The sequence below is a fragment of the Carassius carassius genome, chromosome 40 (assembly GCF_963082965.1).
Source record: "Carassius carassius chromosome 40, fCarCar2.1, whole genome shotgun sequence".
NCBI classification, from domain to species: domain Eukaryota; kingdom Metazoa; phylum Chordata; class Actinopteri; order Cypriniformes; family Cyprinidae; genus Carassius; species Carassius carassius.
This window is the reverse complement of record NC_081794.1, coordinates 21,251,625-21,272,691: the sequence shown is the minus strand read 5'-3', so window position 1 is coordinate 21,272,691 and position 21,067 is coordinate 21,251,625. Positions and strand designations below refer to the sequence as shown.

The 21,067-nt window shown below is 36.6% G+C and overlaps 1 protein-coding gene across 1 annotated transcript in view; it reads right to left on the bottom strand.

Annotated features, from left to right (window-relative positions):
• The window catches only part of ankfn1 (ankyrin repeat and fibronectin type III domain containing 1), a 77,292-nt gene that overhangs the window by 18,521 nt on the left and 37,704 nt on the right, over nt 1-21,067 (bottom strand). The window contains exons 6-13 of the mRNA XM_059532573.1: nt 17,559-17,687; nt 15,580-15,772; nt 14,217-14,427; nt 9,919-10,113; nt 8,415-8,528; nt 7,785-7,882; nt 7,609-7,699; nt 6,782-6,889 (exon numbers count right to left, since the gene is read on the bottom strand). Coding sequence (XP_059388556.1) covers nt 6,782-6,889; nt 7,609-7,699; nt 7,785-7,882; nt 8,415-8,528; nt 9,919-10,113; nt 14,217-14,427; nt 15,580-15,772; nt 17,559-17,687 — 1,139 coding nt within the window. The remainder of the gene's footprint in view (nt 1-6,781; nt 6,890-7,608; nt 7,700-7,784; nt 7,883-8,414; nt 8,529-9,918; nt 10,114-14,216; nt 14,428-15,579; nt 15,773-17,558; nt 17,688-21,067) is intronic.

Genomic DNA, 21,067 nt, shown 5'->3' with positions numbered 1-21,067 from the left:
AATATAAATTAAAGTCATTTGGCACTACATTACTATAATATTGAAGGTTATAACTGACTGATTTGTATACTATAGTAGGGCTGCTCCGATCACGATCGGCCGATCGTTATGCCGATACTACACTACACAGAGCCGTTGTTAACTGAAAAGATGCGCAAATCCACGTTCCTTTTCAGCGTTTATTTGCACATCTTCTCAGTTAACAACGGCTCTGTGTAGTAACAGCTGCTCTATGTGAAATCACGCACCTGAGGGAATTTACCGCTGATTAAAGAACCGGCTTTACTGTAGAGATGCGCATTAATGATCGGCCGATCGTGATCGGAGCACCCCTATACTATAGCATACAATTGTTAAAATTACACAATTAAGTTTTTAAAATAAAAAGTTACAATTACATAATAATATTTCTACTTCAATTCATATTTTATAAATATAAAAATGTAAATGGTGGCTGTCATAAAAACTGATGAATTTATTCAAACATAAATTAAACATAAGAACAGTAAAAATTGTCTGTTGAACTGATTAAACAGTGCCAAAATGCAATACAATGGACATAAATTGAAACCTGAGACTTTGTATCATATTAAAAGCACCAAAGCACAATGCTTATTGTGATTTATTGTATGGGAAGTGCCCTTCAATGTTCCATCTATTAAAGGAAAACGCTACCGTTTTTCATACATTATAGTTATCATTTTTATGCCAGTGTTTATTTTGTGTTACCATACTTACTCATGTAACTACTCATGTAACTGTTTTTAAATAGGGAAAACATGGAAGTGTTTGGTAGCTTCTAAATTCATCCCTGTTTGGATCCTAAGGCATGAATGGTGCTAAACTAAACACCAGTATAATGGCACTACAGCGATTGAGTGCACGCACTGAGATGGGAGAGGTACGTATAAACTCGTCTAAGTTGAGGGAAGAATATGGTGGAATATGGAAAGACGGTGGCGTTTACTTTTAACTTAAAGCAGGTTACACCAATTGATTCTTGGGATTTAAGAATCATTATCGTTCCGTAAAAAAGAGAATCAATTAATATCAGATATTGATATTTTGACCCAGCCCTACTAATTAGCCTATTACAATTTCATTGTACAAAAAGAGAACAAAGAATCTTTAAATTAACAAATTATTTTTTCATGCAATCTCAGAAACTCCCATAATACTCTCTAAAGCTGTTTACAGTGTGAAATTAATATCTACATTCATAAAGCTTCACTTTCTTGGTTCTGATTAGAGAATTAGCCAGAGAATTCAGTCAGACAGCACGCACGGTGAAACAGCGTGTTTCAGCGATGACTCATCTGAACGCCTCTGATTGGTCCTTGTATTCATAAACTCAACAGAATCGTATGTGATTGGTTCCAAATTTAGGGGGGCCAAAGTGGGGGCAAAGCTTTTTGACGGGGCACTGCCCCCCACCCCTTGGCCACTCCCTAGAATCGCACCTGAACATAGATGAGCCTAGAAGAGATGAATCTGCGAAACACTGGTTGCTGTATGACAAATCAAAAAACACCCTCACATGAACAAAAAAAAACTATAAATATTAATTACATTTATATATTTGATTTGAGGATAATTTTTAAGTACTTTTTACACGTTCTCTCTAAATGAAAACAGACAAAGACAGGTGTGTTATTTTTTTTTGCATAGTTTCTACTGTTTTCAGGCTTTCCACATCAATAAAATCTCTCATACGGTGTTTTTCTCGTAGAATCAATTCAATAAATTCATTTGCGAAGGTGGCAGCCATCGTTCTGACATCATTAGTGTTGACTTCTAAACAGATGAGTGATGCAGGTTTTTTTGTTGTTGTTTTTTTTAGCTCACCCCCCTCCTGCTTGTGGCTGCATAGCTAGCTAATGAAGTTGCTGTTTGTGCGCAGCGCAATACTGTCAGGACCAGGAACAGCATTCTTCTATACCTCGGCAGCCGGCCTCTGGGTTAGAGAGTGGGCTTTAGGCCAAAGCAGACTGTCTATGCTTCATGCTACGTCCAGCCTGCCTCGTTTTTAAAGGTGTCTATGCTCAAGCCCGGTGATTTACTTGCTGCACTTTACGGATGACATGTTTGACACATAAATGTTAATTTCTAAAATGGATAAATGTATTAAAACATTATTTATTTACATGTCCTCCTCCCCTGCCTCGCTACTTGCGTGAAGAGCGTAGGAGTGGCAGGCAGCAGGAATGCTGAGAGAGCGTATTCATACTGCTCTAGATGGCCATACTTGAGTCAAAACACTTTGACCATGCTTCATTTCGTCACTTTAATACAGAGTTAATCTACTGGAAGAAGTGCAGACTTAGAAGACGAGAGGATGATGGGAGGGAGGGAGGGATTTCTAGTGAGTGGGCAGATGGGTGGAAGTTAGAGAGAAATGGGCAGAGAGAAAGAGATGATGAGAGTGAGAGACACATGAGGAAAAGACCAAACACAATAAAGAAAGCAAATAAAAGAGCATCAGCTGAGCAAAAAAACAGAGATGATGAGGATGAAGTCATCTGGTGAATTTCACAATGGATCTTCCTGCTCTGATACAGAGGATATGCAGTACAGCCTACTTTTAGAAAGATATATGCAAATAATTTAAAAAAGCAATAAGTGCAAACTGTCTAACTTGTCAAATACATATACAGTCGTGGCCAAAAGTTTTGAGAATTACATAAATATTAGTTTTCAAAAAGATTGCTGCTAAACTGCTTTTAGATCTTTGTTTCAGTTGTTTCTGTGATGAACTGAAATATAATTACAAGCACTTCATACGTTTCAAAGGCTTTTATCGACAATTACATGACATTTATGCAAAGAATCTTTGCAGTGTTGGCCCTTCTTTTTCAGGACCTCTGCAATTCGACTGGGCATGCTCTCAATCAACTTCTGGGCCAAATCCTGACTCATAGCAACCCATTCTTTCATAATCACTTCTTGGAGTTTGTCAGAATTAGTGGGTTTTTGTTTGCCCACCTGCCTCTTAAGGATTGACCACAAGTTCTCAATGGGATTAAGATCTGGGGAGTTTCCAGGCCATGGACCCAAAATTTCAACATTCTGGTCCACGAGCCACTTAGTTATCACTTTTGCCTTATGGCATGGTGCTCCATCGTGCTGGAAAATGCATTGTTCTTCACCAAACTGTTGTTGGGTTGTTGGAAGAAGTTGCTGTTGGAGGGTGTTTTGGTACCATTCTTTATTCATGGCTGTGTTTTTGGGCAGAATTGTGAGTGAGCCCACTCCCTTGGATGAGAAGCAACCCCACACATGAATGGTGTCAGGATGCTTTACTGTTGGCATGACACAGGACTGATGGTAGCGCTCACCTTTTCTTCTCCGGACAAGCCTTTTTCCAGATGCCCCAAACAATCGGAAAGGGGCTTCATCGGAGAATATGACTTTGCCCCAGTCCTCAGCAGTCCATTCACTAATACTTTCTGCAGAAGATCAATCTGTCCCTAATATTTTTTTTTGGAGAGAAGTGGCTTCTTTGCTGCCCTTCTTGACACAGGCCATCTTCCAAAAGTCTTCGCCTCACTGTGCGTGCAGATGCGCTCACACCTGCCCGCTGCCATTCCTGAGAAAGCTCTGCACTGGTGGCACTCCGATCCCGCAGCTGAATCCTCTTTAGTAGACGATCCTGGCGCTTGCTGGACTTTCTTGGATGCCCTGAAGCCTTCTTTACAAGAATTGAACCTCTTTCCTTGAAGTTCTTGATGATCCTATAAATTGTTGATTTAGGTGCAATCTTAGTAGCCACAATATCCTTGCCTGTGAAGCCATTTTTATGCAACGCAATGATGGCTGCACGCGTTTCTTTGCAGGTCACCATGGTTAACAATGGAAGAACAATGATTTCAAGCATCACCCTCCTTTTAACATGTCAAGTCTGCCATTCTAACCCAATCAGCCTGACATAATGATCTCCAGCCTTGTGCTCGTCAACATTCTCACCTGAGTTAACAAGACGATTACTGAAATGATCTCAGCAGGTCCTTTAATGACAGCAATGAAATGCAGTGGAAAGGTTTTTTTGGGATTAAGTTAATTTTCATGGCAAAGAAGGACTATGCAATTCATTTGATCACTCTTCATAACATTCTGGAGTATATGCAAATTGCTATTATAAAAACTTAAGCAGCAACTTTTCCAATTTCCAATATGTATGTAATTCTCAAAACTTTTGGCCACGACTGTATATATATATAAAAAAAAAAATATATATATATATATATATGAGGTCAAAGGAACTGCTTGCAGAGCTCAGAGACAGGATTGTATTGAGGCACAGATCTGGGGAAGGCTGCAAAAACAATTCTGCTGCACTGAAGGTTCCCAAGAACACACTGGCTTCCATAATTCTCAAATGGAAGAAGTTTGGCACAACCAGGACTGAGCAATTGATAGAGAAGGCCCATGTCTAGACTGTTGACCAAGAACCTGATGGTCACTTTAGTTGAGCTCCATGACCATATACTGTACTGTATGCAGATGGGAGAAACCTACAAAAGGACAAACATCACTGCAACGCCTCACGGATTTGGACTTTATGGCAGTGTGGCCATACTCAATCCTCTCCTCAGTGAAGACAAATGAAAACACACTTGGAATTTGTAAAACAGTAACTAAAGGACCCTCAGACTCTGAGGAACAAGTTTCTCTGGTCTGATGAACCTCAATTCTAAGTATCAAGTTTGAAGGATACCAGCTTTGTTCATCAGCTGTAGAGTACCATCCCAAAAGTAAAGTCTGCTGGTAGCAGCCTCATGCTGTTCGGGTGTTTCTCAGTGGCAGGGACTGGGAGACTGGTCAGGGTTAAGGGAAAGCTGAATGGAGCAAAGTACAGAGATATCCTCAATGACGGATATCCTCCTGTGTTTTGCAAAAAGATGTGATGAGGTTTAGGATTTGAGATTTGGATTTCCTCAGAAAAAAAAGAATGAAGCGCTTTATTCAGCAGAGATCATAAACATGAGTAAGTCTCTTTTTATTTATTTATATATTTGTACTAGTTTTCACATAACATTGTGTAAACATTTTACTAGTTAAGACTTTTTCCAAACTATAATTCCTGACTAAATGTATAATCAAGTGAAACATTATGAATTTTCAATAACAACATACACTACTACTGTAGGTAAGGAATGTATATTGTCATTCCTTACCTACTTATTTGTATTTTTTATTCTTTTATTATGTGTTTTTTTTTCTGTCACTGTCATTCTGTTGCACTGCGGAGCTTCTGTCACGAAAACAAATTCCTTGTATGTGTAAACATACCTGGCAATAAAGCTAGGTATGTAAAGCTATAACCAATGTTCTTTATGTGTTTTATGGCCTTATTCAAGTGATTTAACATTTTTACTTTTTCACTAACCATGCATAACATTTTTTTATCTCAAAAACACAATCATGTACATACATGCTGCTCACATATTATTATAGCCCAGTTTGTGCGGATTACAGTGAGATTAGACTTTAGCCATTTAGATGTTTATAAGCAACTGAAAAAAGCACAAATGTCAGGGCATGACAAAACTTCTTCAGGCCCCAAAAATACCCTTAGACTCCAGAGGGTTTTTTGACCCTTTGACCCTTATGACTGGTTTTCTGGTCCATATATGACAATGAACCTCAATTCTGATGAACCTCATATATATAGATATATGTATATGTGTAACATATCTATATATGTATATGTATAAATGAATTAAGCAATCAGGAATCATACAAATCTATATTAGTTATTAATATTAAAATTTGACAATCAGCTGGATATCACATCTTTCTGTTAAAAATGTGTGTTGTCTACAAGGACCTACTGTATAAGTCATGCAAGAATAATGTCAATTTATGAAAAGTGCCAAGGGGAAGGTTTGGTTCGTGACTGGACCGTGTAGAATCACTTTACCACTTAGAATAATTCTGGTCTAAAATTTGTCCCTGCCTGCACCACTGATCACAACGCAGCGGGGATGAGATTCCCAATGTTTTGAACAATTTACAGTGTAATAGTTTTTCAGGCTCACATGGGAGGGCAGAGATATTACAGAAACTTTGAAACATGATTAAATACACCTACGCGGCTGTGAAAATTCATGATGCTCTGAAGGCAGGTAGGAGGACCAGTTTGATATCAGGAATAATAAACATGTTGCTTTAAGACAAATGGGGATGTTGACCATTACGAATATACTGTAATTGTTTAATCCATCCAAGCTCATAAAACTGAAATATGTTTGAAACACACTATCGCAAATTACTATTTTAAATTGTAATTCAGAATTGTAATCCATTCCTGTGATGGAAACGCTGGATTTTACGTAGCCATTACTTATTTTTATCTAAGCTGAAAAAATATTTTTTTGTAAACCATGATATTTTCTAATTCAGATTCTTTGATGAATAGAATGCATGAACAGCATTTCTTTGAAATCAAAATTGCATTAAATTAAATGTCTATTTAATGCACCTTATCTGAATAAAATGATTAATTTCTTTAAAAAAAAAAACAAAAAAAAAACATTCTGAACAATAAATGTAGATATTTTACATGTGTGCTCTTACACTGACATCACATAAGATAATGTAAATCCACTAAAGTATCCCACAGGAGACATCACAGGTCTCTTGTGTCTTGCTACATCACATCATTTCTCGATCCCAATCTCATTTTTGTGTACAATTATTTAAACAAAAGATGACAATAAATAAAAGACATGATATTGTTCTTACACTTAGAAATTTTAATGATCTGTGTGTGTGTGTGTACCTCCACAGCAGTAGTGCTGGTGTGTGGCTCGAACCTGCTGTAAAAGCCTCTCCATAGCCTCAATGTGACCTCTCCTCCTGGTCTCTCTCCCATCACAGTCCTTCCAGTCTAACAGAGAGAACTATTATACAAAACTGTTTTGTTATGTTCTAGATGTCAAAAGACATTTCATTTAAATCTGTCAGACTTGCATAAAAAAGAGCAAAGCTTAATCCTAAAATACCCCGAAATAAAAAAATTAAATTAGGTGAGACGTTGTTGGGGCACTTACTGAATTGTGACTCATTACCAAGAGAGGGGTCATTTGAACACAGTGTATTATAAAGAATAAAGAATAAAAAATTAAAAATAAAAACTAGAAGGAAGGACAGACGTAAATTCTCTTTCGAATCTCTTTTATAAAATCTTCATTTCACCCAAACAATTCTCTGTCTGCATTGCATACATGCAGTTTTATAATGCTGGATTTGTTACTGACGCAAAACTTGTCACCCTGTGACACAGTTCGTTTTTCTTTGCAGCGTTTATTTGAAATCTGAAACTCAAGGCCAGATCCAGAGAGTATGAAAGGAGGCAGGGTGAGTAGAATTCGTGATGGTTAAATAATAACGCAAGTCCTACATTCAAGGATGCTGGCTACAACCATTATAATTTGATCTCCTTTTAACAGACATGATATTTGAACTAGAAGCACAAAACTATGCCGCCGACGCAATGCTCAAAGGTTCAAGAACTTTCCAGACAATGACGTTTGGAGCTGTAGTATGCTTTTTATAAATTATCCATAATGCGGTACTCGAGAACTGTGGCTGCTTTACTAAACTTACTGGAGGGAACAGCAGAGGGAGGTTGAGAGAGTTGTGCCAGACCCCAGCCTTTCATATTGTAGGCGGAGACTTGAACGTAGTATTGTCTACCCTGTAACAAACCGAAAAATAACTCGGAAATCATTTACGACACAACAATAAGCTGTAATTACAGTGGAGCTTAAACTGTATCTTACCGTGGTAAGACCGGATATTGTGCATTTCAGGGACTGCAGGTTCTCGAGGATCATCTCTCCGGCTAATAGAGAGAAGTCCTTCAAACAGCTCCATTCCACTGCAGTAGACATCATCACACATTAAACACACATTAATAGATGGAAACATCAATAAATTTGTGGAGTCTAAAGAAACGAAATAGGACAGAATGAACTGGACCATTATAACATCATCTATTGATATTACAGCTAAAACAACATTTTAGCTTGAATAACTAGATATGTATATTGGAAAACGTGAGTGGTTTTGTCCATGATTTTGTCCTCTTCTTCTCCACCCCTTTCAAACAATTTGTTAGTTAAGTAATGTGGAATGTTAAATGATGAACAATATGAACAAAATTTAAAAATTGATTTAATTAATTTACTTGATTGTTAATTAAATTACTTAATTTTAATGACATTATTAAATTAAATATTAAATTAAATTAAATTAAATTAATATGTTTGGATGGGAAAGTTGTAATTTTTCTATATTTTGCATAATACATTTTAATTAAAAAAAGCAATTGAAAAAAATTAACTCTTTCTAAAGGCAATCTGGTATATGAATGTGTAATACAGAAAAATGCAAATCAAGGCTGCACTGACCTTTGTATTTGGTCACTACGGCTGAGTTCATGCTGGCAGGTTCCTGAAAGCTAACAGTGAGTGACGTGCTGCCGGTCACACTTAGACGCACCATCAACGGAGCCTCTGGTGGTCCTGAAAGAGCCAATTCAAAGGTCACATAGCATACCTTGCTTGCTTGCATTGTGATTTTACTGTAGGGAGTGGAGAACAATTGGTGTTGATAATTAAATAGCCATAAATACAAATAATGTGCATTTTTTAATGATAAAATATTCCTTAATATAAGGAACTAATAAGTGATCCATTTGAAGGATGACTCCCCGTATGAACACTGTACCAACATTAAAACATTTTGCTCTGTCTGAGCATCTCAACCAGCAGCATTAGTTATGTATTTGCGGTAATATCTGTTAGGCAGACTAATGGAAGAAGGGGAGAAGCGTTTGAATGTCTGCACACAAAAGTGACTCGACTGACCATATATTTTTACAATGATTGAAAATAAAGTCTGAAATTGCAAACGCCTTTAAATGGACATACTGTTAGTTTAAATGGAGCCGTTGTCTGCAAAAAGGGGAATCCGAAAGCAGTGGAAAACACTGCAAAAATGTATTTTCTGAAGGTGCGGTCACATTTACCAGAGCTCAGCAAACTTCTTGAGGGTGAAATCCTCTCATTTTTTAACAGAAATCCATTTTGCGTGAGAGTAAACCATTTTTCAATGCAGATTTCATGTTGGCTTCAAGTTGGTCATGGTTTTTCCTAACCCCATTTGCAGATATTTTTTCTAGTTTTAAGAATAAACTCATTTTGATGAATGTTTCAGAAAACAAGACTTGATATCTTACATTATTTTGTTCCTTAAGTAAATGTATCTCTATTTAAGAATGCAAACTGAATCTAGCTATAATTTGTTTGGCTGAATGCTGTCTCTTTTATGTCCATTTATATGTACATGCATGGTTTATGCAGTTCCATTGCCCTGCTGGCGCCTTCATTTTGTACTTGTCACCCAAAGCACACAGCCCAACTAATGGTGCCCTTGTGTTTCCTGAAATCCTTTTCATAGATACCTCTGAGTATTTCGCGGCAATCTTATTTTTGAGAGTGTCTGTGGCAAAGCGTTGCTGATTTATCACGGCTGCCTTCACTTGAGGTTGTTTACAAAGAGAAGCCAATGAAACTCGCCTGATATAACGAGTAATCAATATGACAGAAGGGTGAGAGGGACACTATTGTGTGTGTGTTCACAGCTCAAGAGTCATTTCAGGCCAATCAACCTGATATTAATATCTGTGGGCCAAATGATCATAGTGGCTTGTTTGCGGAGTTTTCCCACTCCAATAAAGTGAACAGGTGGGGCCGATATGGGAACAGATGACCTTTCCGCAGAGATGCTGATAGATTAGACAGGACTGATAGTAAATAAGGCCAGTTCAATGCGTGTTGTATTGTAGCATCGCATATGAATGACTTTTTTATCCCCTGAGAGGTCAGGCATCAGAACTCAGGTTTGACTTACGTGCATGCTCGAATCCTGTGCGCATTCGCTTGTAGAGTTTGCATCTCCACTCCCAAGCTTTGAGCTGTTTTTCCTTCTCAGATATTTCCAGGCTGAGACTCTCTCTCATCACCTGTGTGGACAGCTCGCTGGCTCTCCTTTGAGCTTCCTGCACCAGTGCTGAGAGATGGGCATCTCTGCTCTCTAAACTGACAACTGAAACACAACACAGAGGTCTGGTAATGAAGCTTTTTATTTATTCCAATTAGGATTTTTGTAGCATTTCAGTTTAGAGGTGAAGTGTAAAGTCACAATGTCATACTTCAAACCTGTATAGTGTAGAAAATACAGGTTCTCTGCTGTAAAATGAAAATGAATGACACATTTGTGCTTTTGTATAATACAGCACAACACTGGTTATCAATTTTTCAGTGGCCTTGGAACTGGAATTATTTTTATTTTTAATATAATCATTTCCTCTGTGGGCAGTAAAATATTTTTCAATAATGTGTTTTACTGGCCTTTAACCAGACCAACCAGCTCTGAGATGAATATTCTAAACTTTGTTTGGAAGCAAAAATATTTGAAAACAGATACCACAATACATACGTAAATTAATTTACAAGCAAATTAGGTCTTCATTTTATGTACCATTACAACATTACAAACTACAGTAATTAATGCCTTTAAGTCATATTAACAATATATTTTGACTTTATTCCAAAATATATACAGTACAGACCAAAAGTTTGGACACACCTTCTCATTCAAAGAGTTTTCTTTATTTTCATGACTATGAAAATTGTAGATTCACACTGAAGGCATCAAAACTATGAATTAACACATGTGGAATTATATATGGAATTATATACATAACAAAAAAGTGTGAAACAACTGAAAATATGTCATATTCTAGGTTCTTCAAAGTAGCCACCTTTTGCTTTGATTACTGCTTTGCACACTCTTGGCATTCTCTTGATGAGCTTCAAGAGGTAGTCACCTGAAATGGTCTTCCAACAGTCTTGAAGGAGTTCCCCGAGAGATGCTTAGCACTTGTTGGCCCTTTTGCCTTCTGTCTGCGGTCCAGCTCACCCCTAAACCATCTCGATTGGGTTCAGGTCTGGTGACTGTGGAGGCCAGGTCATCTGAAAACTCTTTGAATGAGAAGGTGTGTCCAAAATTTTGGTCTGTACTGTATGTATTTTGAGAGTGTATGGAGCAGCAATCTCGGTTTCTGATTGGTTTATCTTTTTTTAGTAATATGGGTAGTATAACAAAGAGGCTTCCAAGCTATAAAAAAAGTTTTAAACTCATAAAAAAGCATCAAATATCAACACAATACTCAACAGCTACAGAGGTAAACATAAACCAGTCACCAAAAACAACACAACCAATCAACCAATAGAAAAACAACCCGAGTTTGAAAGAAAGAAGGAAGTGGACACAGACAAGATACTAAGAAAAGCTAGATAGATTAGCTTTGTGGTTCTTCAACAGAAGTATAGTTATTTTTCTGAGATAAAGTTAAATCCCACTTGTGAATCATAATTTAACAGCCTCTGAGCTCATTTTAGCTCTGTCCTAAAGGGTTTAAGTGCTACTACTGAAAATCAATTTCTCTATGGAGATAATGACCAGGATTTTTACTTCCAGAAAAACTCCTGTAGTTAAAAAAATAAATAAAAAAAATCATGCACATATTGACTACATGAATTAATATAATATATATATATATATATATATATTTACACATACACTGTAAAATTATTTCAAGGAAATACTATTTTAGTCTTCCTACTTCAAAATTTAATAGTGAAATTTACTAGAAATGTCTAATAAAAATATTTTGGCAGGGCATACTAGTTATTCTTTGCTTTTGCAAATTCATCAACTTGTTTAAAATCAAAACTGTAATTTGAAAAAGACATGCAATATCAGACTTATCAAATGCATCTCAAACTTACATGAACCAAAAATAAAAGCCCTGATTGAAACGACAGGAAGTCCATTACACTACCATTAATTCTCCAAGTTCACACTTCTTGTGTCAGCACAGTGGCACATGAAGTCAGCCGTTTGGGGTGAAGGGAAGAGGTGTGGATGAATGTAGTCGTCGGTCGTCTGGAACACACAGGACTGTGTTTGGCCATATAGATTTGTCACGGTAAAAATGAATACCGCCTGACCAGTCCTCCTCATAGGCCGTGAATACTACTGCATTTTCTTTCAGAGCCTTAGTCATAGACCATGACAGCAAAATAAACAAATAAATACATGGCTGAAGAAACCCTCTTTCACTGGCCCAGCCCGAACCCCCGGAGACGAGAGCCCTCCGGGGGAGATGATAAAGTGTGTGTTGTCAACTCAAAAAAAAAGAGTCTAACCTAGCCTAGGTCTTACACGGGGGTCCACGGCGCAGTGGAAAAGGTAGCCATATTAGCAGTCCTGAGGTGCAATTTCCTGTATTCTGAAGATTGACATCTGGCCACTACATGTGGTTAATTGAACAAACTATAAATTAATGGGCGAGCTGGCTGATATTGCACTGTCACACACAGTTGGCATTGTCGGGACTTTGGGACGGCCCTAAATATAGGCATTATGGGTCCCAGTCCTGCCCATAAACATGCTTTAACTTCAGCCTTTCGGTCGGACCTCCAAACTGTCAGGCGTCTGGCTGATTGATTTTCTTGGCACTTCTGGCCTGACATAAATATAATGCTGAAAGCCCAAGAGGGGAAAATAAGGCAATGTTTATTTTCTGTTTGTTTACAAGGATTGGATTGTGCCACGATGAAATGTTTTGAAATTTAACTGCAGCCTGGGTACAATAAATCACTTAGTATAATTGCCCCCCGTTACATGCACCATTGGAAAAGTTAAACCATTAAACGACAAACCTTGTTAAGATTTTTCTGAGGGATGCCATGTGCTGTCTACCCCACCCCGACCCCGCTCCGGCTGCAGTACAGTGCTCCCTGTTTGGTCTCAGACAACATTCGGCTTTTTCATGATTGCACCGAGCGCTCGGGTTTGGAGGACTTTTTTTTCCATGTCTTTCAAGGTAAGAAACACCTGTTCTACTGTTGCCAAAGACTCAGGGACTGAATATGCTATTGATTAATCCAAGGGCAATGGGTGCAGATATTTTTAACAGATCTGTTCTTGATGCATTAAAACCCAATACCACACTGTTGGTCACAGAAATAGTTTGGTAAAATGCAAAATACCTGAACGACAACAATGATTGTTTTATTCTGTGACACTGTACAATGTGATTTCCAAAATATTACATAATGAACAAAATGTATTAACTCGTTAGTGGTCACGACAGATGTCATTCGACGTTTAAAGTAGAATTATGAGTGCTTATGGCAGCTGTCATGGAAAAGTTTATTCTTGTATTCCAACTTGGAGGCGATTATTACACGAGCCCCTAAAGCAAAGTGCCAAACCCTCAACTTTGGCTGTTTATCGTCAGCTTCATTCTAAACAGCTTGTCCAATTACAGAGCATCTGCTTTTTGTCGCCAAAGCTAAACAGGAGTGTGTGACGCAAGAAAAACCTTTTGATGGTGAAGCCACATAGAATTCACTTCTATTTCTTGGGGAAGATGTGATGATAAACAAAACATTCAAAAGTAACATAATATAATAAAAAGTAATAAAAACCTAAGTAACAGATACACATTTGTTACCAAAAAAAAAAAAAAAAAAATATATATATTTTATTGCTAAAGTGATTTTTAATTTTTTTTTATTTTGTATATATACAATATATACAATTTAAATATGCAAAATTTCATCACATAATTTGTTTAGGTGTTAATAAATCGGATTGTACATACAGACACAGACATGTCTATTGGTGTGTGTGTGTGTGTGTGTGTGTGTTCATATATGTGTGTATCTATGTGGCCATATGTATGTATACACTCACATGTGTGTATGTATATATATATATATATATATATATATACGTATGTGTGTGTGTGTTTGTGTGCCTACATATGTATATAATACTAGTATTCTAGTATAGTACTAATATACAGTATTGTCATTTGTAATATTTTATATAGCATTATGCAACAGCTGACATTTAATGAGGGGACACAAGACTTTAATCAAATAAAATCTATTTTGGTGAAAACTATTATGCCAAAATTTCACAAAGAACTAGATTAATTAATTGATTCACTACAGTCAAATTACATTATGAATATTGAGGATGGTTTAGTCGCTCTTTAATAAAGAAACACTTTAGACACACTGAGGGAATTGGATGTTTAAAGCTTGTCGCTGTTAAATATGCATACTCACAGTGAGGGCTCTCCTTCCCTCCTGCTTTGAGCAGCAGTTTGGCTATGGGGACGTTGTTGGTCATGATGGAGATGTCCAGAGGCGTCAGGCCTTCACTGTTAGGAGTGTTGAGGTCCAGTTCATCAGCTGTGTACTGGAACAGCAGGATCTGCACGGCATCAAGGTCCTGCTGTTCAACAGCCTCGAACAGAGCCTCATTGCTCTGAATGTTCTGAGAGGAGAGAAAAAAAGTTGAAGGTACAGTAAGCACTCATGATACTCTGAGTAGTCATTTAGCAGACACTTACACAGTAACTTATTACAGGAACAGTCCCCCCAGTGCACCCTTTTGGTTAAAATCTCTGCTTAACTGTACAACAGCAGTGAAAGCTAGAACTAAATTTGTGGCTCAAAAGCTCAATTGATTTCCTTAGAAATCTGGATGCCCAAAATTAAAAGAATTCTAGCTAAAAATTTCTACCAGTTACCTGCTCACTTTTTATATATATTTGTATGATATATGTAAAGCTGGACCACAAAACCAGTCATAAGTAGCATGAAGTATTTGAAGCATTAGTTTTGCAATCATTTTAATAGTATTTTGAAAAATTTAAAAATCAAATTATCCCCTATCTATCATTAGTTAAGTAAATAGACTTATGCAATCTGTTTATCTAGTGTTGTTGTATTGAACTGGATAAGATGCTTGAACAACTCATTTTTTTCAATGCACTACACAGACATGTTTATGGTCCTCAGGAAAGTCAAGCTATTAATGGCTTATTTTTGGATGTTTGTGCATACGTTAACTGTGATCACAGAAAATACTCTAAATTACTTAAAAACATTCACAGATTTTCACCAACAATCAGAACGGAAAACATGAAAAAGAGCACAGATTGCTCATGGATGATTACTCATGGGTTTGACCTATAAAACCTTACAATTACCAGCACAGATGCATGGTAACCAGGCATGCACCAGAAGGTAGGCACAGAAATTACTAAACGAATGCAATAATTATTAGTAATTTCAAATGCGAATTCATCTAATCTAACAGCTACAGCAGTTGAGTTTCTCCTCTTCAATTGTGAGTTAAATCCATGTATGAAAACATAAAGGATGTCTTCGGGCACTTGAGTCAACAAGATGATTGCTTGATCTAGCTCTATATAATCAGTGACATTTGAGGAAGTCCTGAGAGCATGAAACGGCGCTGACGGTCTCGTGAGCACCCGAAATGTCATTCCAGTTTAAAACATGTCATGTGTATGTTCAACTGAATGTTAACATCAATTGATTCTACAGAATATAAATGTAAATGTCGACTAATGTCCGCTTTTTATTATAAGAAGAATTATTGATACCCATTTTCTTTACTCACAGATACTTTACGGATACGGTCGGATCGGCCAAAGAAGTAAGCATCCTCAAAGGAGGAGTGGCTCCCCTTGAGCTTCTCAGAGAGGTTTCGGTAGAGGCGCTTGGCAGCGCTGGGGGAGGCGGGTCCCGCCCCCTTCTTATTCTGCGTCAGCTGCAGGTTCTGCATCTGTTGGGTCATACTAATGGAGAAGTTCCTATGGAGTCGAGAAGGGAAAGAGAACAGACAAAACACATTTAGGTGTGATGCCTGCTACATCAGGGTCTGCACTTGAAATAAATTTGCAGCATGTGTTTCGAAATGCAGTTTATGATAATATCCAAGTCAGCAGTGTCTTGGTGACAGATGGCCACTGGTTAGTCATTAATGCTTCAGCTCAAGCAAAAAAAATACTTGCAAAATAACTGCATACTGATGCACAGGTATTTAGTAAAAAAAAAAAAAAAAGAAAAGAAAAGGCAAATATGTGACTTCTAAATAATCCTTTCTGATTTTTTAGAGAAATTCATACTTTTATTTAGCAGTAATGCATTACATTTATTACAAGTAAAGACATTTACATTGTTACAAAATGTAAATTATTTAAAAAATCCTGAACAAAAATTGTTAAGTTTTCTACAAAAATAATTAAGCAACACAACTATTTTAAACTGAGATAAGAAATGTTTCTTGAGCAGCAAATCAGCTCTTTCTGAACAATCATGTGACACTGAAGATGAAAGTTCAGCTTTGTCTTCACAGGAATAAATTACACTTTACAATATGTTAAAATAGAAAACAGTTATTTTAAATTGTAACAATATTGTTACTGTTTTTACTGTATTTTTCTGTCAAATACATAAAAAAAAGCTTTGATGAGCCTAAAAGATTTCATAGGCATAAACTACATTCCTTAAAAAGAATTAAAAAAAAAAAATTGTCAGATTAATTTTATGGCATTACTAGTCAATGTCAAAACTGATATCGCTCAGTGAACCATAACAGACAATTTTATTAACAATTGCAGCCAGACCGTGACTCACTGCAGGTCAACATAGTCTGGTTGTCACAGATCTCCTCAATGTCCTTATACCATAATAAAATCCTCCAGGAAATCAATTAATTCTGAGCTAAGAATAACAGTAAACCCAGACAGTGAATTTATAGTAGCTGTTGAGAGAATCCTGTTTAAAAAAAAAAATGTGTTTCTGCATCCCGAAAATGTATATATTTGTAAATGAATATTTTGAAGACTGTTCTGATCGCCTAGTAAGTTGTCTGCAGTTTATGTAACCACAGACGAGTAACACTTCTATATCAAAGATCAATCTCTCCATGTCGTGTAAAAACAATTAATATAAATTCCTAAAAAAAGACAAGATCTGCTGCATTTGCCAAAACATCTGGCATGAGTACACACAGTCTGAACAGAGCAAAAAATACTGTTGCAAAAATAAATATGAGAACTAAAAGCCCTCAGCTGCCCTTCCAACACCTTTACTAAAAAAATAAAAAATAAATTTAGCAATGACATCAAATTTGTCCTTAATTGACATTCTCCTTAAAAGCTCTGAACTGACGGGGATCTGTGTGGCATTTCTCATCCCAGCAGTCTATAATCCTGTCAGACATGACATTAAGGCAGTGTCCTGTTGTTTTTTTCTTGTCCGCAGTTTTGGGTGTGCAAACACCCACTCAGAGCACTAATAACAATGCACTCTGCAGTGCCAGAGTGAAGCTTCTGACACCAGTGAGTAATCGAGCGAGCGAAATGAGAGGTCAAATTGGAGCGGTGCTCTAGGGTTATGCCTTAAATCCAATTAAGCCAATCAAAAAAGGAAAAGACAGCTGCCAGGATGAATGACAAGCACCTGTGGGACACAGCAGGGGGTGGTGGGTAATTTTAGCAACACTTAATGGGAGAATCGTACTGTCAGAAAAGTACACTTCCAGTGAGTGACTGCGGGTGGACGAGAGCGAAAGAGATGCTCAACTCAACTCACCTGTCCAAGCTCTGAGAGCTTCCCAGAGAGCCAGAGAAAAGGAAGAGGGGTCTGAAATCCTTAATCAACGCAGCATCGTTCTGCCTCTGGTTGAGTCTCTGAGCCAGTCGGGAGATCCTACTCTCAGATCTGATGAGAGAAAGTCCGGTAAGATGTGGGACCGTGTTTGATTCAGGGCACAGGAAGAGGGAAAGGGTCAAAACAGACACCCCTGCTCTGGAGTCGCCCGTAGTTCCAGGTGTTCACCAGAGCTCTCCTCTTCACGCGCATCTCGCCGCGGTGTTGGCTGGCTAATGTGTGGTGAGAGGAGAGGAGATGGAGGGGGGAGGGAGAGAGAGAGAAAGAGAGAGGGAGGGGGAGAGAGGGGCATTCTGCAGGCGCTAGGATGAGCGACACAGACAACAAAAGCACACAGGCATTTAACGCAAGTTTCTACTGAGCATGCCCAGAGCACGCTGTGCAAACGATGGGTGGTGGGGGGACCTGTTGTTCTTTTCTCATAATCACTCCAGTTGTCTCATTCTCTGTCTTATCTGCAGAAACAGGCATCTAATCCCCAACACAACAACAATCTGGCATCTTGACTGTCATGAGTGGATCTGAGCTGGATCCACAGGTGATTCACCTCCCATGTGCACACGTTTGCTGCTTCGAACTGAGCTGTCTAGCTACACGGTATTTTAAGACATCACAGGAACGCTGTTCCAAAAGGTAGACAGTGTAATTATAAAGATTATGTTTCCCCCTCTATGTCGATTTTATAATAAGGAGCCCAACCAGCCAGAGTTTTATATCAGATTCTTGGAAAATAGAAATAATACAAAATATAAATTCATTTTATTTGTAATAATTTTTAAAATATAACTATACACAAATAAATACACTTTTACTCTTATTTTTTTTCTTAATTATCAATAAAAAGAAAACAATATGGTGATGCAAAATTTTGAATAGAAAAGGGTTAAAACTTGACCGCATTATTCAACAGAGATTTAGGGCTGTGTTCTTTACTAAAATTTATTAATATATTCCAACAGACTATTTCTATTAAATCAATTTTAAATATAATACTATTTTTAATTTTATTTAATAAATTATAAAAATAATACTTTTTATAAATTGTATTTATATAAATATATATATATATATATATATATATATATATATATATATATATATATATATATATATATATATATATACACACACACACACACACACATACATACATTATACCTTTTAATTACATTTTATTTTATATCTATATATACACATACCATTTCAATTCAATTATTTTTTTATAAATATATATACAGAATATATATATATATATATATATATATATATATATATATACACTCACACACACTGTAGTACATACATTTATATGTGTATACATAATGCACATACATTTTTTCTAAAAAGTATATCTATTATATACAATAATCTTTAAAATACACTCTTAAAAATACTTTTTAATTTGAACTTTCTAACTATTTTACCCAAATCAGTTACTTTTGAGTGTCCATTGGAGCAGCTGCCTATGTAGGCAGTAGCAGTAAGGCAGTTCAATTGGAAAAGGGCCAGTAAACATGAATCACAAAAGCAATCTGTTGAAATCTCAATTGTGACTAGTTGAACTCTTCAATATAAAATGTGGCCAAAGGACAAAATGCATAATGCTCCAACTTAATCTAGGCATATTCAAACTAGAACATGTCCTAATTTCCCCTCATTATTGATGTTGTTATAATAATGATCAGAACATTATGGAAAAAAGGTTGTTTGTGTCTTTGTATTTGTGAAGACCCTTGGGTTTCAAAGCAATATTGAGAATGAGTGCTCAATCACCGCATGTAATGCTTTTAATCCATTAATACTTACTTAATAGCTGGAATGCTTGACTGTGTGTTTAGTGCCCTAGTGCACAAAAGCATGCCCTGATTTTTATTGTCTCTGACGGCCAATGGAAAATTACACTTCCATTAACTAACAGAGGAGATTTCGAAGAACACACACTAAACAAAAAACATGTACTGTGGGAGGATGTGCTCAGATTAATTGTAATTCCACTCTGTCTATAGTCGTGACATGGTGTGAAATGGGTCTCCAGGGGAAAAAGGAATATCATACTAATATGGCTTATTATCTCTCCACCTACTTGCATATTAGCGAAAGCTTTAATTTCTCATAGAATAGCTCAAGCCATTTGTTTCTTATGCAAAATGGTCTCTGAACACAGAAGGGCTAATGGCAGTCCTTCAATGTAGTTGTAGCTACAGATACGTTGATGACGAATCCCCTCTGTGCATCCCCTCTTACCCAACCATTCCAGCTAGAGATAAAGACATGTTTGAAGAAAGAAAAGGGGATGATTCACACGACCACATGGACTGACAGCTAAGTGACAGACAAGACACTTTTTCCTACTACACTCTCACCCACCTCTACAGTGCAACCACATACATGCCATCCTGTGTTAATTCAACCAAAAACCTCTAAGAAGAGAAAGACACCTCAAAGAAGAAATGAGGAGATAAAGAGAAGAAAACAATAAGGTGATGCAAAAAGGTGAATAGAAATGGCTGCAATTTGACAATGGTATCCAGCTAAAATATTTAGGGGTGTGTTCTTTATTAAAGCCAATGAATATATGCCACCATGAAAGACAGCTTCAATTGTTCCTTATCTAACATAAAACTTGTGTCGTACAGCCACAGACGCTGCAATTTACTGGGTTCCTCTACTAAAACTGCTGTTTTTTTTTTTAGGTTATGCTAATTGACAAACAAAAACATATGCCTTATAAACAACACTAATATTTTATATTCACGTTTAGATAAATTGAAATATTAATGAAATGTTGTGTCCAAAATTGCTCACTCATTCACTATTCTCTGTATGGCACATGTTCTTTATGAAAGAACAAATCAATAATCAGATTTAATAATCAAATTTACTGATGTTAATATATGTACGTTATTTTACGTGAACCTTTCTTAAAACTATAAATGTTCTTGTTTGCTTTGTTGTTTTGGGAATTGTACGATTATATAATAAATGAGAAACAGTATTATCACTGTAAAAAATGATTAAACTGATCAAACTAAAACATTATTACAGTATATTTCAGCCTTTTGAGTGAAATTGTAAATCCTACAATCCTAAAAAAATTCATAATATATAAAATTCATAATATTCATAATATAGAATGATATAATGTATTATAAAATATTTTTTTATATAAAGTACACACAGCACCTAATATACTGTACCTGTATACTGAAGAAAACAGCAATTTTAGACACAGCTAAACTTGAATTTTAAAATATTTATATATTAATCTCTTTAAAACTACTTCTCAACACATGCTTTCAGGACTAAAACTGTCACACATGCAGTATTCAAATTATATATGTGGAAATTACACCATAAGGGGTCGGCCTCTTAAAATAGCAAAAATATAGAACATTTTCCATGATTGCAGAACAAAGCTGTTTCCATAGACG